The sequence below is a fragment of the Chionomys nivalis genome, chromosome 18 (genome assembly GCF_950005125.1).
Source record: "Chionomys nivalis chromosome 18, mChiNiv1.1, whole genome shotgun sequence".
Classification (NCBI taxonomy): Eukaryota; Metazoa; Chordata; class Mammalia; order Rodentia; family Cricetidae; genus Chionomys; species Chionomys nivalis.
This window is the reverse complement of record NC_080103.1, coordinates 17,130,171-17,157,131: the sequence shown is the minus strand read 5'-3', so window position 1 is coordinate 17,157,131 and position 26,961 is coordinate 17,130,171. Positions and strand designations below refer to the sequence as shown.

The following is a 26,961-nucleotide window of genomic DNA, read 5'->3' as shown; positions in this document are numbered from 1 at the left end:
TGGACATGGTAGCTTACCCAACTCAGCTACTTCTTAAATTATGAAATTTAATGTTTCTACTAAAATAACTGTTTCATGTTATTGTGGATTATGTTCAAAACTTGTCTGTTTCACTGTTTAGGTTGTTAGAATATATATGAAAGCTTAAAATACATATTCACTCAAATTTATAATAGTTTTCTTCAAACATTTAATGTGTAGTGTATAACCTTATAAATTATAATCTATTTATTTTAATATACCTAAAATGCTTTCTTTGTTTAATACAGCACCAATATGATAAGATTGTTGAAGAAAGAGACTCAGAATTAGGACTTTATAAAAGCAGAGAACAGGAACAGTCATCGGTGAAGGCTGCTTTGGTAAGACAGAACAAATAGCAATAAAAACCAACTCTTAAAATACCAGCATTTAGAAAAAAGAATAATACTAAGTAAAGCCATGAGATTTGACCTGTAGAGTCAGTTTTAGCTCTAAAAGGATTTTTACCTATTTTCTAGCAGAATGCTTTCCCATTTTTTTTTTTAACGTTATAACATAAGTGTCTTTTCAACAGAAGTGTAAAAAAGTCACCTAAGCTAAATTTAAAGTTTTGCTATTTGGACAGGAGAGTGGGGTGGAGTAGGAGCATATGAGTATATGTATGTATGTGAATTTGTTGTATATATACATATGCTATTTTAGTCCTTGGGAAAACTATGAAATACTTGAAACTTGTTCACATAGAGTCTAGTTATATTCCATTACCTAAGCTTTCATATGTATGATTTTTTTTGTTTGTTTTTTATGTTTTGAGACAGAGTTTCTCTGTGTAGCTCTGGCTGTGCTGGAATTCACTCTGTAGACTAGGCTGACCTCAAACTCACAGAGATCTACCTGCCTCTGCCTCCTAAGTACTAGGATTAAAGGAATGTGCCATTACTACCTGACCACGTGTATGAATTTTAAAAGGACATTTTTCTGAGTTAATTTTTTTTATAGCTGAATTTATTTGAAGCATTCGATTACAGTTTCATTGTCTTGAGAAATATGGAAAAGCACTTACACACTTCATTTTTTTTTCTTTAGGAGACTGAATTATCTAATATTAGAAGTGAACTCGTGTCTCTGAAGAAGCAACTTGAAATAGAAAGGGAAGAAAAAGTAGGTTTTGTGGCATTACATGTAATATAATTGTAGGATTTTGTGTTTTATAAATGTCATAAAATAATTTTACAAATTTGGGTAATTAATAGTAAGAAAATGCTGCTGTTCTTTTTCCTACAAACATCTTAACACATTTCATTTAACAATTATATGTGTACTTTCAAGAATAGAAATATTTTCTAATATGATGAATTTGTTGAGGGTTGATTAGATGACTCTCAAGAGCATGCACTTGCTTGCAGAAGATCCAGGTTCAGTTTCCACACCCACTCTAGGCAGCTCACAGTTGATAACTGCAGCTCTAGAGGGAAATCCTCTAGTCTCTGTGGGCACCTGCACTGTAGTGCACATACTCAATTTGGAGAGGTACACATAATTTAAAAAAAAATAATTCTTAAAAAAGGAAATACTATATTTAGAGGGACTAGATCAGTTCCATTTAGACTCCCTGGCTGTTAGTCCAGAGTTTGAGCTCCTATGGACCCAGGATAGTTGTTTCTGTGGGTTCCCTTGTGATGACCTTGATCCCCTTGGCTCACATAATCCTTTCTCTCTCTCTTCAACAAGATCCCTGGAGCTCAGCCCAGTGCTTGTCTATGGATGTCTCTATATGTGTGACAATTAGTTTTGTAGCTTGGTCTATTTGTGGGACCCCTACCAGTGGGATCAGGGTGTGTCCCTAATGCTTGAGCTAGCTTTTGGAAACATATTCCTCATAGTGAGTTACCTTGTCCGGTTTTAATACAAAGGGATGAACTTAGTTCTACTTCAACTTTTGCTGGATATAATGATCTTGAATTGGACCGTTGGCAAGCGGATATTAGACAAAAGTCTGAAGTTCATCAAAGCTATCTTTACTGTGGTAGTTTTTCTTCTTTCTATATGAGGTGCCTCATTGGACCATACTTAACTTTGCAGTCTGTGGTCCAGGCAGGTTGTTTTAGCCTCCTAAGAGACCTCAGATCAAAGTCCTTGTAGTGGTTAATGTTTCTGATGGCAGGTGTTTCTTAAGTGACTGGGAGGGGTGGGAAGCAGCTAGAGCATTGAGAGTTGTATAGAAAGACTTGACTTTATTTTCAATGCTTTCAAAAGAAGCAACTGTGAGGATACTCCTGGTACGTCAGAATTCTCAAGCTCTTTAGTAGTGAATAGAATGGTTCTAGAGTGTAATCTATCTGCTGGCCACCTAGAATAATCAAACTCAAGATCTGTTCACCACCAGAAATATTGGGGCTATCTCTATGCACTTTCAGCCCAAGCTGAGCCTCTTGTCACTTGTATCCTTTGACTTGTCAGTGTCTGACTTTCTTGCTCTCCACAGCTGTCACTCTGAACCTTCTCTTACCTGGGTCCTTGTAATTGTGGTTTCTTGACTTGTGGTTATTCCCTAATTTCAGGTCTCCAGAGTAGCTAGGCTTTAGTAGACTTTCTCAAGATTAAAACTGGCCATCGCCTTATGAATCATGTAGGTGACAAAATGAGATTTCTTTTTCCTTCATCAGCTCACACAGAGACAATCATCTTACTCAGAACTTCGGGGGGAGGAGAAGAGGAGTGGGGATAGGGGGAGGGAAGTGGGGGGAGGGGGCAATATTTGGGAGGAGGGGAGGGAAATGGGAAACGGGGAGCAGGTGGAAATTTTAATTAAAAAAGAATAAAAAAAAATATCTTGATATGAACAGAGAGTTTCAAGATCTTCAGTTCATATTTTCTTATTCTGTGGCCAGAACTAGTACAGAGAATATGACAGTTTACTCAAAGTGTATACTTAGGATTTATTTATTTATTTTTTTTTACATTGTTTGTTTGTTTGTTGTTAGTTTTTCGAGACAGGGTTTCTTTGAATAGACCCACCTGTCCTGGAACTCACTCTGTAGACCAGGCTGGCCTCAAAACCTATACTTAGGATTTAAAGAATTGATTATAGTTCAGGTTTGTGTTCCTCTGTGCTCATAAAATAGACCCAGTTCAATTCTTTTAATCTCACAACCCTGGTATACTTTCACTCTCCACTGGTAAGAAAGTTCAATATGGGTGCTGAGGAGTTCCATCTGGACGGAACCTTCATCTGGCGATGGATGGAGATAGTGACAGAGACCCACATTGGAGCACTGGACTGAGCTCCCAAGGTCCACATGAGGAGCAGAAGGAGGGAGAACATGAGCAAGGAAGTCAGGACCACGAGGGGTGCACCCACCCACTGTGACAGTGGGGCTAATCTATTGGGAGCTAACCAAGGCCAGCTGAATTGGGACTGAATAAGCATGGGATAAAACCAAACTCTCTGAACATGGCGGACAGTGAAGGCTGATGAGAAGCCAAGGACAATGGTACTAGGTTTCGATCCTACTTCAGGAACTGACTTTGTGAGAGCCTAGCCTGTGTGGATGCTCACCTTCCTGGACCTGGATGGAGGGGGGAGGGCCTTGGACTTCCCACAGGGCAGGGAATTGAGAGGGAGAGGGAATGGAGTGGGGGGAGGGGGAGAGGAGTGGGGAGAGGGGGTAGGGGGAGAGGAGTGGGAGGAGGAGGAGGGAAATGGGAGGCGGGGAGGAGGCGGAAATTGTTTCAAGAAAAAAAATTTTAAAAAAAAGATAAAAAAACAGCTATTAAACAAGAAAAAAAGAGAAAATTTCAATATTATATATTCTAAGAAAGTGTTAGCTAAGAGTTCTGTGTTTAAGCCAGCAGTGGTGGTGCACATCTTTAATCCCAATACTTGGGAGGCAAAGGCAGGTGGATCTCTTTGAGTTCAAGGCCAGCCTGGTTTGCAAGAGCTAGTTTCAGGAAGAAGCCCTTTCTTGAAAAACCAAAACCAAAACAAAAAACCAAAATGCAAATAGTAGGTTATATATTTGTGCTATTATTATTATTATTATTATTATTATTATTGGTAGATGATACATAATAAGAAAGATTAATAGTATTAAGTCAGTTTATTGCTGTATTCTTTCATAATGAAGTGAGTTCTTTTGGTTAGGAGCAATATTGTGGGAGAGATAGCATGGTGTATATAAGGTGAAAGATTCAGTGTGAATGGATACAGGCAGAGGTGTCATGAGCAGGCAAAGCAAGTTTGACTTTCTAAAGTTCTGTGCACTAGGAGAATTTAGCTTCTCTGAGACCTTTTTGCTTCCTAGAGGCTATCACCAATTTGTTTTATATATGACTGTCATATTAAAAATGTTCTGTATGTCTTAGTTAAGGTTTTCATTGTTGTGATAAGAAAGGGTTTATTTTATTTAACGTTTCTATATCACAGTTTGCTATCAAAGAAAGTCAGCAGGATCTCAAGCAGGGAAGGAACCTGTAAACAAGAACTGATACAGAGGCTGTAGAGGAGTGCTGCTTACTGGCTTGCTCCCCATGGCTTGGTCACTCTGTTTTCTTTTCTTTTTCTTTCTTTTTTTCCAAGACAGGGTTTCTCTGTAGCTTTGGAGCCTGGCCTGGAACTAGCTCTTGTAGACCAGGCTGGCTTCAAAGAGATCCGCCTGCCTCTGCCTCCTGAGTGCTGGGACACCCTGTTTTCTTTTGCACTCCTAGCTAGAACCACCAGCCTGGGGATAGTACCCCTCATAATGGGCTGAACTTTTCCACATCTTCAATCAAGAAAATGTGCCATACATAGGCTTGCCTACAGTAGGGGCATTTTCTCAGTTGAGGTTTCCTTTTTTCTAAAAGGACTCTAGCTGTGTCATGTTATAAAACTAGCCAGCAGCACAATCCATTTTCATTTCTGTAAGCAAGACTTAGGTTTTCTATTTTAACTACTGAATAAACCCTATAGTCTAACTCGTTACACTTTTATCATAGTTTCTTCATTTTTTTCTTGGCTGTTTCTATACATAACACCCTCTTTATCCAAAGTCAGATATTGTTTGTTAAGTTTGTATGGTTTTTGGAACTTATTAATATGTTTTTGCTTCTCAGCATATTTGTTTTGTGTTAAAAGTTAGTTCATTATTCAAAGTACCATTGAAATGTATTTTGTTAACATCTAGGGGAAAAGATTATTGTATCTCTCAAGACAGACCATGATTTAGATTTTTTTCAACTCTTTGTTTAGTTATTTTTCTGTATCTCTTACTCTATACTTTTATTCATCCATTTCATTTTACAAGTAAGAAAGTTGAGATTAAGCACTTAAAGAAACTCACCAATGATTCCACAGATATGCAAGAGAGAGGGAATAGAATCAAAAGATAAAACCAAATAGCGACTCTATAGGAATGAGTTTTATTCTTTAATAGTTGTTAGAAAATATTTTGACAAGTTTGTTTTAATTTGTATTAGTAGTACTTGATTGTTATATATATACTTTGCTATTTATTTTTAATAGGAAAAACTAAAACTGGCAAAAGAAAACACAGCTATTCTCAAAGATAAAAAAGACAAGGTAAGAGTTTGTTGTTGTTGTTTTTCATTATAACGAGTTTATTTTCAGTCCAAGATGTTGGACCCAGGGCATTGCATGTGTTAGGCAAATGTTCTGCCACTGGGATATATCCCAGCACAAACTCATTTTTTGGACATTTATTTAGAAATAATTCTTGTGGCTCATAAATAAGAAAATAACTTAAAAAATGTCATACAATTTCATTTTCAAAATTTTTGCTATATTAATTTAAAGGCATTAGCTAAAATTTTAAAACATTTGTCATTTTGTTTTGTTTTGAAGTTTTAGAGACAGCTTCAGTATAGTCCTTTAAAAGCTTTTAATTACATTTATTCATTTCATGTGTGTGTGTGTGTGTACGTGTGTGTGCACATGCGTGCGCATGCATACAGGCCACAGTGCCTATGTAGAAGTCAGAGGATAACTTGTGGGAACTGGTTCTTCTTCTATCATATGTGTCTTTTGGATTAGATGAAGGTTGGCAGGTTATTTGCTGAGCCATCTTGCCATATACACAAAAAAATAATAAAATAAAAATAATAATTAAAATGTTATATTAGTACAGCTCCCTACAGTGGAAATTTCAGTGTAGAGAAGAGTTAATCCAGAGCCTCTAACTTACCAGTTTTGAGGTTAAACTGTTATTTTCTTTATGATAATTTGTCTTCTAGCAGACATTGATATGATTATAGTTACATTGAAGTGAGAAACAGAGTAGTCTGGAAATAACTCATTTGTTAGGTATAGATGATACCACAGCTTTGTGATCTTGGAGTTAAAGAAAGACAAGAAGGAAGTACTGAATTTGTTTGAGAATACTTAGTGCTTTATTTTCCCAGAGGCTGCACCAGACAGAGAGATTATCATCATAATAAAATTAACCAGCAAGGCTGTAGATAAAGATGAAAAAATAATCACCTATATTCCTTTGTAAATATAGTATGTTCATATAATTAAATTATATCACATGTTTTCCTAGAAATGATGCTGATTGATGTTAAATTCTGTAATATACACTTAATTGTATCTGTTATCAGGTAGATTAGTTTGTGCTATACCTTTTATCTGGGGAGCCTGCATGTTATGTATCCTGCAAAAATTAAAAAAGTCATTAAAGGATTGAAAAAATTTAACAGACCTTTGAGAATTATATTTTTGTAACCATGCTAGAATATCATAGATCTGATATCATTAAGTTGATGAAATGTTTTTGATTTTGTGTAAGTTACTTAAATTCTTCATGCCTTAATTTTCTTATCTCTAAAGAGATAACCTTACCTATATCTTCAATTTGTTAGGAGGATTAAGTGAGATGGTATTTATGAACAATTTAAAATAATCTTTGGCAGCCAGGTGGTGGTGGTACATGCCTTTAATCCCAGTACTCTGGAGGTTGAGGCAGGCAGATCTCTGTGAGTTCAAGGCCAGCCTAATCTACATAGAGAGTTCCAGGACAGGCTCCAAAGCTACAGAGAAACCCTATCTAGAAAAACCAAAAACCAAAAACAAAAACAAAAAAACTTTGGCATAGAGTAAATACCATATAAGGTAAATACAACAGAGAGAATTGAAACATTTGAAATACAATATTAAGAAAAATTATGGTGTTTACAGAAATACATATTTCTATGATTATTTTCTTTATTGTGAAGAAAAATGTACTCTTCAAGGGATATCTGTGTGAAAGCCAGGGTTGTCTTTTCTTTTAGGCTATCAGATAAATGGCATTTCCCTGACATGGCCACAAGGTGGTGGAACAATGATTTTAAATTGCTACTCAGATCTAGTTGAGGAAAATTTGTCCTGGAAGAGCTACAATCTGGAGATTCCAAGTATTTCCTCTGATGAATTCCATCTAGAGAGCAGAAAAAACATGAACTTTCAGTTATGGTATAGTAACATGTATGAAAAGGATACAGAAATGCAATTGAAAAAAACACGTGCTAAGCCTTTACTTTTCATTTTGAGAGGCTAAGATTGCTGTAAGTTCAACAACTCGATATACATAGGAGTCCCAGACCAATTCTCAAAAAAGAAGTCCAGAAAAATTAAAAATTTCTACCTGCTGGAAAAATGGTTATGAAGTGATAGATCATTAGCATGAAGCAATAACAATCATTTTCATTTAGTAGATTCTAGATAGGCAAATTTAAACCCGGAGATATGCTTGTGATTACCTGGTAAGACATTTATATACCCAGAGAAGAGAATATTATATGCTCCTACTTTAATTTTTTAAATACTACTCATAGTCATTTAAATTTTAATTTTTATTTAACATAATTTATTTACTGATTCTTTGGGAATTTTACATCCTGTACCTCAATTTTACTTACCTTCCAGTTTCCCCATATCTGCCCCTCACCCTTACAGCATTTCCCCCAAAAGAAAATGTAAAAAAAAAAAAATTAAAAATTAAAAAAATTAAAACCAAACCAACTAACCAAACAAACAAACAAAAACTTCAAAAATAACAACAAAATAAAACAAACAAAACCCCCCCTTCCTTCCTCCATCTTTCCTGCCTCTTCAATATCTCTTTGTCCTAATGGCATAGAGAGCAATGGTGTCTCACACAGTGTACTCTTTTCTCCAATTAGCTTTACTTGAAAAATGTTCCTTGCAGTGAGTCACTGGTCTGACTCAAAACCTCTGGTTTCTAGTACACCATCATTACTGGATCCTCACTGAAAATCCTCTCGTATATACTGTGGCCGCCTTGAGTCATGGAGTTCCTGCGGGTATACGTCCACAGGACCAGTTCCTTCACAAGTTCTAGCGTGTCCTAGATGGGATAGATGTTAGGGTGGCCTAACCCAAGGCCGGACTGTGGGCCTGGGTGGTAGCTGTTCAGTCCAGGTCACTTGGGACTACCCCCTCAGGTGAGGGACAGAGCCAACTATTCTATGCCCATACCATCAGGGCCAATTCTCCATTGCCTGTGGTGAGGGGTGGGTCCATCTCTCCTGAATGTGGGGCCAGCTCTCTTGCTGCAGTGTCTTGTGAGAGTCATGGCCAACTTTCCCAAGGACATCAAAGGGTAAGGGCGGCTTAGCATGACCCTCTGATTTCATCATACATGGTTCGTATGGCCCTATGTGGTAACATGGGCCACAGACATTAACATGGACCCCAGCTGCAGCAGGACCACAGACCCAGACATGACCCTCAGCTGCTGCTCTGGCCTGGTCTGGTTATCACCATGGCATCAGGTAACAGCACAGGCTACTCAGATCTGTTTGACCCCATCTTTATTTTTTATTTTGTGTATGGGTAAACATTTTGCCTTCATTCATGTTGCTACAGTTATATACTTCTAGTTCCCAAGAAGGCTAGAAGAGGGCATCAGCTCCCCTGATATTGGAGTTAAAATTGGTTGTGAGCTACCATGTGGGTGCTGGGAACGGAATTGGGGTAATCTGGAAGAACATTCAGTGCACTTAATCACTGAGCAAACTCTCAAACCTTTCGCAATCACCTTTTGATTGTGCACCTTATACCTTCTAATTTAAACTCGTTCTCCAAGTTCAAATACCAAACTTTTGAAGTTGTACCTTAGTCGTGTATGTGGTGTGCACATATGCATATATCTGTGTGTATTTCATTCTGTCAGTTGAGAGTTTTCCATAATTGTATTCATGGAGATGATGATGACCAAAGAAAGAGATAAAATAGAATATGATGTACTTGGAATTCATATAATATCCCACTATAGCAATTATTATTACTTTTGAGGGCTTAGGATGTAACTCAGTCATAGTGGACTGCCTAGCATGTATAAGACTGGATTTGAGAGCCAGGCGGTGGTGGCGCATGCCTTTAATCCCAGCACTTGGGAGGCAGAGGCAGGCGGATCTCTGTGAGTTTGAGGCCAGCCTGGGCAACAAGAGCTAGTTCCAAGATGGGCTCCAAAGCTACAGAGAAATCCTGTCTCAAAAAACCAGAGAGAGAGAGAGAGAGAGAGAGAGAGAGAGAGAGAGAGAGAGAGAGAGAGAGAGAGAGAGAGACTGGATTTGATCCTAGTATACTCTCTCTCTTTCCTCTCTGTCTCTCTCTTTCCCATGTGTGTGTGTATGTATTTTACTAGGAAATTTTATCTTTTACACACATACATATATACAATGTATATGGAAAGAAATTACTACATGAATTGCTAAGGGAAGCTGCATACAAAGACAGAGTTGAGAAAATCATTGGGTTGAAATAATGCCAAAGGGGAGGGGAGAGGCAGAGAGGGGAGCAGAAAAAAATGTAGAGCTCAGTAAAAATCAATAATAAAAAAAGAAATAATGCCAAAGTATTTATTTGAGAGTAAATTTGTAACATATTTACTCTCAAAATTGGAGCAAATGCCCATTTTTTTCAGTTTTTTTTTCCTGAAAATTCCTTGTTGGCATTTTTTCCTCCCTTTAAGAGAGTAATGAGACTGCAAAACTAAAGTATTTTGGAGTTTGAGACCAACATGGGCTTCAGAATGACACATTATTAAAAAAAAAGACTAATATGGTTTTATTCACTTTTGTCCAATGTAGAAAATACAGACATCTTTATCAGAGTCACCTGAAACCACCTCTCAGAAATTTGATTCTAAAGCAACTCCTTCACAAAAAATATCTCGGATTTCCTCATCAATGGATAGTGGCAAATGCAAAGATAACAGAGATTGTTTTCGGACATCTGCCAAAAACATTTTATCTACAACAGTTGTAAAGGTTGGTTGATAAATTTCCAAGATAACAGTAATTTTTTAATAGAAAAAGTTTTGGTATGATATGTCATAGATTGTACATATATAAAACTAATTTTTCTTTTGCAAAGACCATTTTTTTGTGGCATAAGTATGAAATGGTTTCATTTTTTAAATGTTTTATTTTCTCATTTGTCCAAATTTAATGGTATCTTGGGCAGATTCCATAACTTGTTGGTTATTTACCAATGCAAAGTCTTGCATGTGCAAGGTCTGGTTCTGATTTGGTGTTTTACAGGATTGCTATAGTTACCATCTGCATTGCTATTTGTTCTACATCATTTTTCTGTCTTTTATTTAACAGTCATCTTGGAGTAATTGTCATGAGCAAGATGATGCAATTTTAACTGCCTTCTACATGTTAATTTATTTTGGTTTTATGGGACAGGGTCTCCCTTTGTAGTCTTGGCTATCCTCAAGCTTTCTCTGTAGACTAGGCTGGCTTTGAACTCACTGAGATTCTCCCGCCTCTATCTCTGTAGTGTTGGGATTAAAAGCACGTGCCGCCACACCCGGCTCACATATTTATTTAATCTGCAGGGAACTCTTATAATCTTGCCACTCTGTGTAAGTGCAGAATTTCATTCTGATAAACCCCTCTTTTATATGCTATTCAACTCTTAAGTTTCCTTTCCTTTACTCAGCCAGGCACAAGGATAGCAAGATACATTTGTTACCTAGGTTCATGACTTCACAGAGAATGAGATAATCCTCTCCCACCGTCGAAGACTAGTCTTTATATGGACACTTCTTTTGCAAGTACAGGTGAAAAGTATCTGAATCTGTTTCCACTCTTTTTAAGTGAAAATTTGTGTCTTATTTTCTTCATTTCCTTGAAATATATCAGAGAAATACATCATAGGGTTAGTTTGTTCACTTTTAAATAAGACTCAGAGATGGATTTGGCCTCAGTTTTCATATTCTTTGTGATATGAATCTTGTTGACCATTTCAGAAAGAAAAAAATTCTCATTCATAAACTGATAAATACACACAAATATTATTCAGCTTGTGAAAATTAGTCAACTTTAGTTCTAGTGTTCTTTTCTTTTTGTGTTTTGAAACAGGGTTTCTCTGTAGCTTTGGAGTCTTGCCTGGAACTAGCTCTTGTAGACCAGACTGGCCTCAAACTCACAGAGATTTGCCTGCCTCTGCCTCCTGAGTTCTGGGATTAAAGGTGTGCGCCACCACCATCCAGCTCCTCTAGTGTTGTAATTGTTTTGATAGCCATTGAGGAACGCTGATTACTGGCTTCATTTTCATCGTTTGTGTATCCTGCTTTTTTATACAGCTCAGGCCTATCTACCAAGGGTGGTACTGCCCCAAGTAGACTGAGCTTTCTCGCATCAATCAATAAATGGCTGCATAGACTTGCCTATAGTTCAGTCTAATGGAGGCATTTTCTCAACTGAGGCACCCTTTCTCTAGACGTCTCTCCTTTTCTCAAGTTGACAACTAACCAGCCAGCTTGACTATATAGCTTTAAAAATCCTTCATATCGTTTATAACCACATTGTTTAAAATGTGAAACAATATTAAAGAGAAAAACTTCACTTTCAAAACTTAATTGAAATATTTCTAAGAAAAAATTACAGATCTTCATTATTCAAAAAAGCTCTAATCACTAGTCTTTCTTCCAAGATCAGTTACTAATCTCAATTCCTTATGTAGCACATACTCTTTTTATCTGGATTTCTTTTATTAAATATTATGTTTATTAGGTTCATCTATGTTGTAGCTTAAAGTTATAGACAATTTTTACTTATATATAATCTAGTGTGTGATTTTGTTACGACCTTTTGATCAGTTGTGTTATTAGTGGATATTTGGATAGTTTTCAGGTTAAACTTTTATGAAAAGTATCGTTATAGAAATTCTAGTACTTGACATACACACTTTAGTTATGTATGTACAAAGGAATGAAATTGCCAGATTTTGAGATACACGTATTTTAGTATATACTGCCACTCATTTTTTAGTAATTAAATGAATTTAAAGAATTTGTATTATACTTAGAGTCAATGAATATTCTTTTTTTTCTTAAAGATTTTATTTATTATGTATACAGTATTCTGTTTGTATGTGTGTCTGCAGGCCGGATCCCATTATAGATGGTTGTGAGCCACCATGTGGTTGCTGGGAATTGAACTCATGATCTTTGGAAGAGCAGACAGTGCTCTTAACCTCTGAGCCATCTCTCCATCCCCAATGAACATTCTAATGACTGTATATTCTTAGCCTTTTCGTTTTAGTCATTCTAGTGGATGTGGTGGTTATCTGATTTATTTTTTTAATTAATTTATTTATTAAAGATTTCTGCCTCCTCCCTGCCACGGCCTCCCATTTTCCTCCACCTCCCCCAATCAAGTCCCCCTCCCTCATCAGCCCAAAGAGCAGTCAGGGTTCCCTGCCCTGTGGGAAGTCCAAGGACCTCCCACCTCCTTCCAGGTCTAGTAAGGTGAGCATCCAAACTGCCTAGGCTCCCACAAAGCCAGTATGTGCAGTAGGATCAAAACCCAGTGCCATTGCTCTTGACTACTCAGCAGTCCTCATTGTCCCCTATGTTCAGCGAGTCCGGTTTTATCCCATGCTTTTTCAGACCCAGTCCAGCTGGCCTCAGTGAGTTCCCGATAGAACATCCCCATTGTCTCAGTGTGTGGGTGCACCCCTCGGGGTCCTGAGTTCCTTGCTCGCGCTCTCTCTCCTTCTGCTCCTGATTTGGACCTTTGGATTTCAGTCCGGTGCTCCAATGTGGGTCTCTGTCTCTGTCTCCTTTCATCGCCCGAGGAAGGTTAATATCCAGGAGGATGACTATATGTTTTTCTTTGGGTTCACCTTCTTATTTAGCTTCTCTAGTGCAATTGATTTTGTATTTTTAGAAACGTGCTATGGTAATATATAGAATTTGTGTATCTTTCATCCAAGTTTCCCCACACCATCACACATTTATTAAAACAAAAAGTATATTACTTACTAATTAAACTTGAGTTTTTACATGGATTTTACAGCTTTTTTTATCTTTCTCTATTATAAATACAAAAAATGTACCAATTGCATTATATTGTCATTTTTGCCTTGTTTCTTTGAGACAGAGTTTTGTGCTGTAGCTAAGACTAACCTGATACTTGATATGTAACCTGTTCTGGTCTTAAATTCCTGGGTACTGGGAGTATAGTTGTAATCCAACATGCCTGGCTTCTTGATCTTAATTTTTTTTTTTCTTTTTGGTTTTTCGAGGCACGGTTTCTCTGTAGCTTTGGAGCCTGTTCTGGAACTAACTCTTGTAGACCAGGCTGGCCTCGAACTCACAGAGATCCGCCTGCCTCTGCCTCCCATGTTCTGGGATTAAAGGCGTGCGCCACCACATCTTGGCTTGATTGGAATTTTTAATAGAGGCATTTGTAGCTAAAGTTTTTTCTCCAAGCATGGATTTTACTATATACTATAGAATATCATATGTTATGTTTTCAAGCTTCCTTTAACTCTTCTTTTCTAATTTTAATTCTGGTTTTTTGTTTTTTTTGTTTTTTGGAGACAGGGTTTCTCCATATAGCCCTGGCTGTCCTGGGACTTATTCCATAGACCAGGTTAGCGTCAATTTTAGATATGCCTACTTCTGCTTTCTGAGTGCTGGTGTTGAAAGTGTGTGCAACCACACCTAGCTCTTGTAACTCTTCTTACAAATTTCCCTAATATCTATTTGATTGCATTATAGAATCTTGGAACCACTGTATTTCTTTAGTGTCTGTTTAGTTGTTCTACTAATTAGTAAAATTGGGGTTTTGAATTCATTATTTCTCCTGGTTATGAACTCATGTGTTTTGGGGTTCTGCTTGTTTGCTTATTTTGATAGACTGAGCTCTTAAAAATGCCATTCTTTATCTCATTTTGAATAAGAATTAAGCTATTTCAAGCTATTTTTTTTTTTTTTTTGGTTTTTCGAGACAGGGTTTCTCTGTGGTTTTGGAGCCTGTCCTGGAACTAGCTCTTGTAGACCAGGCTGGTCTCGAACTCACAGAGATCCACCTGCCTCTGCCTCCCAAGTGCTGGGATTAAAGGCGTGCGCCACCACCGCCCGGCTCAAGCTATTTTTCTTAATATGATTCATCACTTTCTACCTTTTACTGTTAATCTCTTTGCTTTTAGGCCTAAAGTTTGTCTTTTGGAACAGCATATAATCCACATCTTTTCCACATAATTTATTCTGTTAGTCTTTGTCCTTTGATTAGAGTGATAGATACACTGAATTAATTACTGAGATGGTAGAATGTACTTCCTTCATTTGTTGCTAATGCTAAATATTATATCTATTTTTTTCTTGTATCTCTTTTTCCTTGTAAGTAGATACTTTTAGAGTAATTGAAAATATTCTCTCTCTCTCTCTCTCTCTCTCTCTCTCTCTCTCTCTCTCTCTTTTTTTAGTTTTTTGAGACAGAGTGTCTCTGTAGCTTTGGAGCCTGCCCTGGAACTAGCTCTTGTAGACCAGGTTGGCCTCAAACTCACAGAGATCTGCTTGCCTCTGTCTCCCGAGTGCTGGGTTTAAAGGCATGCACCACTGCCACCTGGCTATGTTTTTTTTTTTTTAATTTTATTTTTTTGGTTTAGAGTAAATTCTTAATTTTGAGGATTTTATTGTTTTGTAGAGTCATTGTTTGATGGTATTTTGATAATTATAACACCTTAAATTGAAATTATTTAATTTGAATTAGTATTAATGTAGTTTTAACAGTATTGACAAATATTTGCTTCTATATAGTTTTATTCTCTTTCTCCTCTTTCATTATGTCAATTTTAGGTAAATCATGTGTTAATATATTGTAGGCATTATATAGCATTACAATTATTACTTTATATATTCTTGTTTACAATCAGATAGGAATAGAAATAAGTTACAAATAAAATTATGCTATCTTTTACAGTTTCCTATGCATTTATCTTAATCTCAGTGCCTTGAATTTCTTCTTGTGGATTTGAAGCAAGTATCTTTTCATTTTAGACCGAAGGGTCTCACTTTAGTATTTCTTATATGAAAAGTCTATGAATGACAAGTTATTTATCTGGAAATTATATATTTATCATACTATATTTTAGTTATTAATATATTGAATTAATACATTATATATTAAGTTCTCTCTCATTTGTGAAGGATATTGTTACTGGTGGTTGGGGTCTGGGACAGGTGTTTCCAGGTTTTTGGCCTCTTACCTAAAGAATTTAAAATAAGGTCTTGTACAGATTTATGAAACAAGCAAGTTAATTCTATTTGGAGAAAAGTGCTTTTGCAGATTTTAAAGGGATCTATCGTTGAGACTGACAGTGGGCCACATCAGCGAAAGTAGTCAAGAGTCCAATTATTGTTAAGGTTACTCCCTCGTGTAACTATTTAACAAGTGTAAATTATTTTGCAGGTTCTTTGAACAAGCATCATTTCATCCTGAAGAGAATAATTCATTTAATAATTAGCAAAATACCATGTCAAAAATATTATAAGGCAGTAAAGTACATATAATACTGCATTGTCTATGTATGGGAACATTATGAAGTGTACTGGATGAGTCATGATAAATTAGGATTATTTTGACACTTTTGTTAGAAATCTTAAGACAAGCCTCTCTGTCGATGCAAGTAATTGCAGTCAAACCAGATTAGATCGAATCAATGCCCATGTTTACTGCAGAGCTCCTGGGTGACTCGGAAAGCATGGTGGGGAAAGAATGGGGTCCAGCATCCAAAACCCAAAGACCAGGTGTTCTTTTTCTAGGTGGCAGCCTAAATAGCCTGTGGGAGTGGTCCTGACCCTCCTCGGGCAGAGAAGAGAGGTCAGTGCTTGGTGGGCTTTCTAGAGGTGGAGTCTGGACTAAGGCAACTCCCAGGGGGAGGCGACTTGAGATGGAACTTTCTGCTCTATTGGTGCCCCAAGGATGAATGCTTCCAATCATCCCAAACTCCTTGAATATAGGGGTGTCAGAGGGCTGGGGTCTCACTTTCAATCAAGCAACTTTGATACTTCATAGTGATATATCCAGCATATTAGGATGTGTACCCTTAGATATGTATGCCTTTATTGACTTCTTATCTGTAAAAAATTAACTGATGACAGTGAAACAATGACTTGGATCAAATTGCATCCTACTTCTAAGATAGTTTGCTTTCTCTGACAATTCTTCCAAAGTCAACCAGTAGTAAGCAACTTTACAACTCTTTTTTTTTTTTTTTTTTATTCCTAGACAGGGTTTCTCTGTGTAGCTTTGAAGCCTATCCTTTCACTAGCTCCATAGATCTGGCTGGTCTTGAACTTACAGAGATTTGTCTGCCTCTGCCTCCTGAGGGCTGGGATTGAAGGCGTGTGCTACCACTGCCTGGCAACTTTTTTTAAAAAAATATTTATTTATTTATTTAGTATACAATATTTTGTGTGTATGCCTGCAGGCCAGAAGAGGGCACCAGACCCCATTACAGATGGTTGTGAGCCACCATGTGGTTGCTAGGAATTGAACTCAGGACCTTTGGAAGAGCAGGCAAGGCTCTTAAACTTTGAGCCATCTCTCCAGCCCCCTTCCTGGCAACTTTTGAATTCTCAGTAAAACATTTTATCAGAAGATTAACTTTTAGAACTTTAAGAACATTATTTACACTAATGATTGTTTTCATGGGAAAAAAAAGTTATTGCTGATGACCTCTACTGGAACTTCTCTCTGTCATATACTGTTGGAGCCTGCTCCAACAAAGTCAGCCAGGGTATCTGGAAGGGGGCATGGAGGCTAAAGAAATGTTAGATTGAGAGAAATTGGGGCAGAAAACACAGGATAGATCTGTTTTACTAGCTTACTGTGGACGGCCCTGAATTTATTTCAAAGCCTGCTTATATACAAAAGCAGAACAAAGCACAGCACAGTCAGTATCTAACCAAAAGACCATTCCTATCCTTTAGGAAGCAGTTTCTATTTCTATCTAGATGTGCCCTTGGCTGGTATATATCAGCCTGTGTCTTAGTCGATAATGTGTTCTTTTTTATGGGCGAAAATGCTCTTTTCCATGGATTTAATCAACTTTTTTTTACAGCCCTCAAGGATAAACAGAGCAGACAAGCTTGAACACAAATGACTTTTAAGCCAGAACGTATTCCAGATGGAAACGGAGTCACTGTGGGCTACCACAAAATACTCTACATGACATATAAGAAACTCCTTGAGGGGATAATAGGTGTATTCTATCACATTCAGCACTTATTTATGATTTTTTGTTTTTGCACAGGAGTATACAGTGAAGACACCAACTAAAATAAAAACATTTCAAAGAGAAAACAAGTATATACCCACTGGAGGAAGTAATAAAAAGAGAAAAGCAGTCTTTGAATTTGATGTTAATTCAGACAGTTCGGAAACTACTGATCTCTTGGTAAAAATGTTATGAATAACCAGCATTTTTACTTGTTACTTGTTCATATCATTATTTTATTTTTTACTTTCTCATATCATTATTGTGGTATCCTTGATATAACTGTATATAGCATTGTGATAATGAAATGCAACAAAATTGTCACAATACAGAGTCATATGTTTTTATGTCATTTGATAGAAATTAAGGTTCAAACAATTTCCTTCTAAATTTCCAAAAACATTGTACTTAAAAAAAACCACCATTTTCACATACTTGACGTATGAGATGACTAGTGATTGTCTTGTTTTCCAGAAAAATATTATGAAGTTTTTCTTCATTTGAAAACATAAAAGTAGGATTAATATTTTAATAGTTCCACAGGCAAATCTATTAATAAGGGTCTCATCTTTTTTCATATTTGTTGCTTCATTTTATAGCACTACTGATTGACATTTATATATATTGATTGACAGCTCTAACATCTGTTACTCCTAAGGAGAAATGTAATGTTAGCGTGTTTAAGGAAGCTACTTCCCCTACTGCTTTATAGGAATGTTTACTTCAGTATACACACACCAATACTTTCTTAAAGGATAATAAAGCTTAAATAGTTAAACATAGAATAATTTAAGAGTATTATACTAAATTGAACAACAAACATTATTTATCATTAATGACAAAATTCTACTTAAAGTCAGTTGTTCCATTATTTCATTTCATTTCTTTTCCCTTTTCTCCTTTCTTTTTTCTTTCTTTCTTTCTTTTTTGAGACAGGATCTCTCTACATAGTCTTAGCTCTATTAGCTGTCCTGGAACTCACTGTGTAGATCAGGCTGGCCTTGAACTCACAGAGATCCACGTGCCTCTGCCTCCCTGTTTCATTATTACCACTTAAAACCATAAGATTTTTTTTTCCAAGACAGATTTTCTCTGTGGCTTTGGAGCCTATCCTGGAACTAGCTCTTGTAGACCAGGCTGACCTCAAACTCACAGAGATCTGCCTGCCTCTGCCTCCCAAGTGCTGGGATTAAAGCCGTGCGCCACCACTGCTCGGCAAAATTATAAGATATTTAAAGCTTTTTATTACTTATTACTAATTTGTTGTATTGAAATACTGAGTAGTTGAATGTTAGAATCCTGTTATTAAACTTAATACATGGAGTCCCTACTCCAGAATCCCATAGATAATGATTAACAAAAAACATCTCAATAAGTAAAGTGTAAACTAGGGCCTATTTAAAATGTTTTCCATAGATTAGCTGAATTATTTATATAACAATTTGATTCTATAAAAGCATAGAAGCCAGACGGTGGTTGTGCATGCATGCCGTTAAACCATGTCTCGAAAAACCAAAAAAAAAAAAAGAAAGAAAAATTATAGAGAATATTGTCATTTTCGTTTTACGGTCGAGGAAACTAAGCTAAACAAAGATCATATGGTAAGGCATGAAGCCAAAATTTGAATATAGATTGGTACAATAGCTGTGGAAGTCATTGTATATAATAGCTTCCAGTGGAAAATGCAGTCCAGATACATACAGATGTAATAAGAATGTCTAGAAATGGCATGGACTTTGGAGGTAAACATTCTAATGTTTTAATCTATGCTGTATTTCTAACAGAGTGATCTTGGTCAATTTCTTAGTTACTGTGATACTCAAAATAACTTTATTTCATTTTGATTTTTTAAAAGAAGAATTGTATGGGTAAGGTTATAGCTCAGTGGTAGTATTTGTCTAGTACTGATCCTCTGGCTTTAATCCCCAGCATTGCAAAACTATGCAAAATTAAAATAAATAAAATTATTTTGCATGATCTTGAGAACATTGTAAAGTAGGATATACCAGAAACCTCTCTGTCTCTTATGCAACAATTATGCTGGCAGATATGAAATGAAATAATTGTTTTGGAATTCTAGAATCTTATTTCAATTCTTATGTTTTCCAGTGGAAATATTGACTGGTAATTGTTTTTCCGTCAAGTTCAGCTTTAAGTGGTAGTGGCTAATGTTATACCCCAACCAACCCACAGACCTGTAGCAGACTTGTATTTCCAGCATAGCTTTCTAGAGTTTTGTGCACAATTAAGTACTTTGCTTTCAAATCTCAGAGTGCAAGTGTTAAAAGCCCTATTTTCCTTTTTTCCTCTTTCTCTCTCTTGCTCTACTTTTCATTCTCCTTATAGGTGATATATTGACCAAATTTTAATAACATAATATTGATGTTATTATATATATACTGTAACATTGTATTTTTGTATTTTTCTTCAAGAGCATGGTTTCAGAAGAAGAGACATCAAACAGATTTTACAATAATAATCCACCAAATACTCATGTATGTGTCAAAACACCAAAACAGGTAGCCTTTAAATTTTATTTCAGAAAGGAAAATTTAAAAACTGACTTCCTTTTTAAAAAATATTAAGATACTGTTTGACTTTATTTTATATTTAGACTCCTTTATCTCTATCAACTCCTGTGTCTTCTGTGAAGTTTGAAGGTGTGAGAAAAATGAGAGAGGACCGTTGGGCAACAATTGCTAAAGTTGATAGGAAAAGAAGACTAAAGGAAGCAGAAAAGTTATTTGCTTAATTTCAGGAAATCAATGTTGATTATAGAGACTAATAATATAAATGGTTAATTTTATTATTATTTCCCAGAGAATCAAACTTTACCCAGGAACTTAGACTTTAAAATTACTTTGCATAAATAATATGTGTTCATGTTATCATCATATTTTTGGCCTAAATGTAAAATAAGTTTATATTATCTGAATTTTTAAATTACATTCAGATAATTACATTTTGTTGCTTTTACTTGTAATGGATATTAAAGTTCCAAATTTTTTAACTTGAGCTCTTGACTGTTATAAATGCATTATTGAGATTTATAATTTATTCTTTACTATTAAAATATTTTGTATGAAAATAAATATCATTGATTTTTTTGAGGGTCTTTGATGATTATAATTTGAGAGAAGGGAATGATAAATTATATTAAATAATGTTTCTCAAAGATAAAATGAAATTGATGAGTGATTATTGGTAGTTTTTCCAGTAATTTCAGTGATTGGAAGAATTTGAGGAGAGGGTGATAGAAAAAATGGAGGCAACTTTTGCTTTTAAGTGTAAAACACTCAAGAGGTCCTGCTTTAAAGGAAGAAGTTCAGGGGCAGTTACTAGAGAGGGACGTGGGTTAACAAAGGCAAACATTTCTATAGAATGTTTTACAATATGCAAGATGGGTAGAATTTATTGGGTAAATAAAGTGTTTAACATTGGGAGGAATTAACATTTCTACAATATTAACAGGTAAGAGGAAGTAATGTATTTACCAGCAAAGTGATGGTAAATGAGTGGAATTTTGTAGGATTTTTGGTTTTACATCTTGTTTCTGTAATGATTGTCCTGGTTAGTTTTTTTGCCTATTTGACACAGCTAGAGGCATCTGGGAAAAGGAATATCAATTGAGAGAGTGCTTCCATTAAATTGCTTGTAGGCAAGTCTGTGGGGTATTTTCTTCTTCTTTTTTTTTTTTTAGCAGGTGGTGTGTGTGTTCTTATTTATTTATTTATTTATTTATTTATTTATTATGTGTACAATATTCTGTGTATATATTTATTCATTATGTAAACAATATTTTGTCTGCATGTATGCCTGCAGGCCAGAAGAGGGCACCAGACCTCATTACAGACAGTTGTGAGCCACCATGTGGTTGCTGGGAATTGAATTCAGGACCTTTGGAAGAGCAGGCAACGTTCTTAACCTCTGAGCCATCTGTCCAGCCCCGGGTATTTTCTTTTTTAATGTTTTTTTTTTGTTGTTGTTATTATTTTTTTTTTTTTGTCTTTGAGACCGGGTTTCTCTGTACCTTTGGAGCCTGTCCTAAAACTAGCTCTTGTAGACCAAGTTGGCCTCGAACTCACAGAGATCCGCCTGCCTCTGCCTCCCGAGTGGTGGGATTAAAGGTGTGTGCCACCACTGCCTGGGTTAAAACCAAATTTATTTATTTTTCCTTTATGGTGCATTGGTGTTTTGCTTGCGTGTTTGTTTGATCTTGGAGTTACAGACAGTTGTGATCTGCCTTGTGGATGCTGGGAATTGAACCCAGGTCCTCTGGAAGAACAGTCAGTGCTCTTAACTGCTGAGCCATCTCTCCAGCCATAGGTATTTTCTTGATTAATGATTGATCTGAGATGGCCCAGCTCCCTGGGTACAATGCCACCCCCTGGGCATAGTCTTGGGTGGTATAAGAAAGCAGGCTGAATGAAGCATGGCTAATTAAAAACTCAGAGAAATTGGGATTCAACCTGAAGGTCAGAAAAGCAAAACAGCCAGCCACTGGCTCTTACTTCTACCTCAGTCTGAAAAGTCGATCCTGCCTCCAAGAATCTCAGAATGATACTGTCTGAGAGCTGTCTCCTCCTGTTTTATAGTCCTCCCTAGGGCTGGGATTAAAGGAGTGCACCACTGGGATTACATGTACCACCCAGTTTCTATGATAGTGAATGTGACTACCGGGATTAAAGGTGCATGTTACCACTGCCTGGTCTGTAAGGCTGAGCAGTGGGGCTGTTTTACATTCTGATCTTCAGGCAAGCTTTATTTATTAAAATACAAATGAAATATCACTACAGCTGAGCAAGCAATGGAGAGCAAGCCAATAAGCAGCACTCTTCCATGGTCTCTGCTTCAGTTCCTTTCTCCAGTTTCTACCTTGAGTTGCCACCTCAATTTCCTTTCATGATGAACTACAAGCTGTATGGTGAAATAAATCCGTTTCCTTCCAAAGTTGCTTTTGGTCATGGTCTTTATCACAGCAATAGAAATAAAATTAAGAGGAGACTTAAGACCATTTACGATGAGTAAATACAAGGGTGAAAAATGTTGAAGATTGGGAGTAGAGTAGAGTATAAGGATTTAAAGGAGGAAAGTAAATGGACTTTATGTAAAAAGTGAACATAAAATAGTTTTGGAGCTCTGTGCAAATAGTAATTATGGTTTGATGGAATACACAATCTCCTTATGGGAATGACTTTTGGTAGGAAAGGCTAGACAAGAGAAAAATTTAGAAATTCTGTAATGTTATGGAAGTTATGTTCCTTCAATTCATGTAACTCTGTATATACTCAGATAATTTATCTATGATGTTAGAATGTCTGATCTTTTTGATTGAAACTTCATAATTAGTCCTCCACACAACCATTTATTGAGAATTTATTAAGTCTTTAAAACATGTTATTTAGTTTAACTTAAAGTTTTTATTGTTTTGAGAATGGGTACTTTATTTACATTATTGCTACTCCTCTCTTTTCCCCCCAACTCATCCCACATTCCCCTTTCTCCCTCTCAAATTCATGGCATCTTCTTTAATTACTACTATTATGTACACACACATACCTGAATTCATTTAGTGTTGCTCATATGTACATGTGTTTAAGGCTGACCATTTTGAATTGGATAATGTATTAGATGGGTTCTTCCTTTCTCAGAAGCCATTGATTTTCCTGTAGCTCTGCATTTAGGTGTGGGACCCTATGAATTTTTTCCCCATACACATTGGAATGTCACCTGGTGTCATTATGCCAGTCTTGTTTAGGCAACCATGTTGTTTGAATTTTATTGGTGTGGGTTTCTTGTCATGTCTAGATAACATGACAAGAGTTGAGATCCTGATTCTGTGGCCCTTACAATGTTTTAGCTGGACATTACAGTGTTTCTGCTCCCTCTTCCACCATTTCCTCTCATCCCTAAGTGTTTGTAATGGCTAATCTTGGTTGTCATCTTGACTATATCTGAGATCAACTAGGACTCAAGATGCTGTGGGTGATTTTCTTAATCAGATTATTTGAAACAGGAAGATCTACCTTAAATCTGGCCTGTACCCTCTGGTGGCTAAAAACACATGGAAGAAAGAAACTTTGCATTTTGCATGATTGCCCTCAATCTCACTGACAAGTTCATATATTCTGTTGCTGCCAAATTCTTTAGAATCTCAACTTAGACTGAAGACATCATCTTCATGAACTAATTTACTTTCAGATTCTCTGCAATTCCCTTATTGTTGGACTACCCAGGCCACCATAGTATATTGGATTTTGTAAAAGGCCTTTTTGACGTCAACTAAAAATGATCATGTGATTTCTGTCCTTGAATGGATTGTGTTGAACCATCTCTCTGCATCCCTAGAATCCTTAGAATGAAGCCAACTTGATTGTAGTGAATGATTTTTTTTGGATATGTGCATCAAATTGGCATGCCAATGTGGCCAACTAAATCCACTTAAAACCTGAGAGAGCCTGAAAAGGAATTCTAGACACAAAAGAACATAGTTTAGCACAGTTTCTTGGTAGCCACAATTTTTTTTCTAGATGGGCTCGTGGTGAGCAGGGGCACCACAGCTACTTTAAGAGAGATGCAGTAAAAACTGCGTGGCATCTTAAAAAATAAAAAAGCAGCATTGCTGGTGGGAATGCAAGCTGGTAAAACCCCTTTGGGTGTCAGTGTGGTGATTTCTCAGAAAATTAGGAAACAACCTTCCTCAAGACCCAGTAATACCACTTTTGGGTATATATCCAAAGGATGCTCAATTGTGCCATATGGACATGTGCTCAACTATGTTCATAGCAGCTTTGTTTGTTATAGCCAGAACCTGGAAACAACCTAAATGCCCCTCGATTGAAGAATGGTAAGGAAAATGTGGTACATTTACACAGTGGAGTACTACACAGCAGAAAAAATGATAGCTTGAATTTTGCAGGCAAATGGATGGAGCTAGAAAACATTATTTTGAGTGAGGTAATCCAGACACAGAAAGACAATTATCACATGTACTCACTCATAGGTGGTTTTTAAACATAAAGCAAAGAAAGCCAGCCTACAAACCACAATCCCAGAGAACTTAGACAACAATGAGGAGACTAAGAGAGACTTAGATAGATCTAATCTACATGGGAAGTAGGAAGTAGGAAGTAGAAAGTAGAAAAAGACATGATCTCCTGAGTAAATTAGGAGCATGGGGACCTTGGGGTAGGATTGAAGGGGGAAGGGGAAAGGCAAGGAGGGGAGCTGAGAAAAATCTAGAGCTCAATAAATGTCAATTAAAAAAATATCAATAAGCCAAGATCCATATCAATGCAAAGTGTCAATTTCTATAACCTATCCCTCTTTAAATGTAAACATTTATAAACAGTATTTGAGAATTTGGGCATAGTTCTCTCCAAACTGCTTCGTGCTTTTTGTTGGGTGAAGTCATTTTTGGGATTGTTCATGGTGACTTTTCAGCAGGGGATCTTGCTCCAACAAATCACATTAGTCTGGAAGGAATCTATAGGTTCTCATCTTTTGTGGAAACAAGAAGGACAGCTTTTCCAAAGCAACATATCCTTAGATCCATATTTTGAAGTAAAGACACTTTTAAGATTTATGTGTTGGTTTAGCTTAGCAGCCTGTACAATGAAATGTCTGTACTTAGCTCAAAAAATTCAAAGAAAACAATATACATAATCCAGACTCTGTGTATTCTCCATGTTTGTGGCTTATTTTTCTTTACTCCTTTTAATGTATGACTGTCCTCTGTCTCTTTAAGGACTTTATTTTTTTAAACTATTTACTTCTTTTTATAAGTCTCTATACTTTTTCTTCTCTTTCCTAAGCTTATGTATATTTATATAACAACACTGTGATCCATTTAGAGGTTTTTTTTTTTAAATCTGAATCTGTCTTTATTGTGAATCTGTAATTACTTTCTGACTGAAGTACCCTTTTATTTTTAATGCTAAGTGGGCGTGGCTAGGGCTAACATGGCCCTGCTTGCTTGCTCTGCCCAGTCCAGCATGGTGGAGGCATGTTTACCACCTCTGAGAGCCATCTACATTGCCCCAGTTTTAGTCATACAGTGAATCTATGTTGCAAGTTGTAGCACTCTACTCACAAACCCCATTTAAATGTTCTGTAGCCAGACCTTCTGAGAAAGAGTTAGAGCTATTTGTGCTGGTAAACCAGGAAGCTGTTCTTTTTCTTTTAATATTATTTTTATTCATATTTATTGAGCTCTACATTTTTCTAATGATGGTTTTAATGTGTTCTTGGATTAGATTTGCTAGTATTTTATTTAGTATTTTTGCATCAATGTTCATGAGTGAGATTGGTCTGTAATTCTCTTTCTTAGTAATGTCTTTTTGTGGTTTGAGTATCAGGGTAATTGTAACCTCATAAAAAGAGTTTGGCAATGTTCCCTCTGTTTCTATTGTGTGGAATAATTTGTGGAGTATTGGTATTAGTTCTTCTTTGAAAGTCTTATAGAATTCTGAGCTGAAACAATCTGGTCCTGGGCTTTTTGGTTGGGAGACTTGGTGATTGTTTCTATTTCTTCAGCAGTTATAGGTCTGTTTAATTTGCTTATCTGGTCTTGATTTAATTTTGGTAAGTGATATTTATCCAGAAAGTTGTCCATTTCCTTTAAGTTTTCCAATTTTGTGGAGTGCAGATTTTCAAAATATGACTGATGGTCCTCTGTATTTCCTCCATGTCTGTTTTTATGTCCCCCTTTTCATTTCTGATTTTGTTAATTTGGATTCTCTCTCTCTCTCTCTCTCTCTCTCTCTCTCTCTCTCTCTCTCTCTCTCTCTCTCTGCCTTTTGGTTAGTTTGGATAAAGGTTTGTCTATTTTGTTGATTTTTTTCTCGAAGAATCATCTCTTTGTCTCATTGATTCTTTGTATTGTTTTCTTTGTTTCTGTTCTGTTTATTTCAGCTCTCAATTTGATTATTTCCTGCCATCTAGTTCTCTTAGGTGAGTTTGCTTCTTTTTGTTCTAAAGTTTTCAAATGTTCTGTTAGTTAACTAGTGTGGGGGTTTTTCAAGCTTCTTTATGTAGGCTTTACTGCTATGAACTTGCCTCTTAATACTGCTTTCATTGTGACCCATAAATTTGGGTATGTGGTGTGGTCATTTTCATTGAATTTTAGGAAGTCTTTAATTTTCCCTTTTATTTCTTCTTTGACCCATTGATGATACAGCTGAGCATTGTTTAATTTCCATGTGTTTGTGGGTTTTCTGGAATTAGTATTGCTGTTGACTTCTAGTTTTAGACCTTAGTGATTTGATAAGGTACATTGGGTTATTTCAATTTTTTTTTATTTGTTGAGGTTTGTTTTGTTACTGAGTATGTGGTCAATTTTTGAGAAGGTTCTATGAGGTGCCGAGAAGAAGGTATATTCTTTTCTGTTTGGATGGAATATTCTTTAGATGTCTGTTAAGTCCATTTGAGTCATAACATCTCTTAGTTCTCTTATT

The 26,961-nt window shown here is 36.3% G+C and overlaps 1 protein-coding gene across 1 annotated transcript in view; it reads left to right on the top strand.

The window, feature by feature from the left end:
- Window positions 1-20,258, top strand: part of Sycp1 (synaptonemal complex protein 1) — an 86,703-nt gene extending 66,445 nt beyond the window's left edge. The window contains exons 26-32 of the mRNA XM_057793884.1: window positions 270-362; window positions 1,069-1,143; window positions 5,486-5,542; window positions 10,075-10,254; window positions 17,543-17,686; window positions 19,939-20,025; window positions 20,121-20,258. Coding sequence (XP_057649867.1) covers window positions 270-362; window positions 1,069-1,143; window positions 5,486-5,542; window positions 10,075-10,254; window positions 17,543-17,686; window positions 19,939-20,025; window positions 20,121-20,258 — 774 coding nt within the window. The remainder of the gene's footprint in view (window positions 1-269; window positions 363-1,068; window positions 1,144-5,485; window positions 5,543-10,074; window positions 10,255-17,542; window positions 17,687-19,938; window positions 20,026-20,120) is intronic.
- Window positions 20,259-26,961: the final 6,703 nt, after the last annotated feature.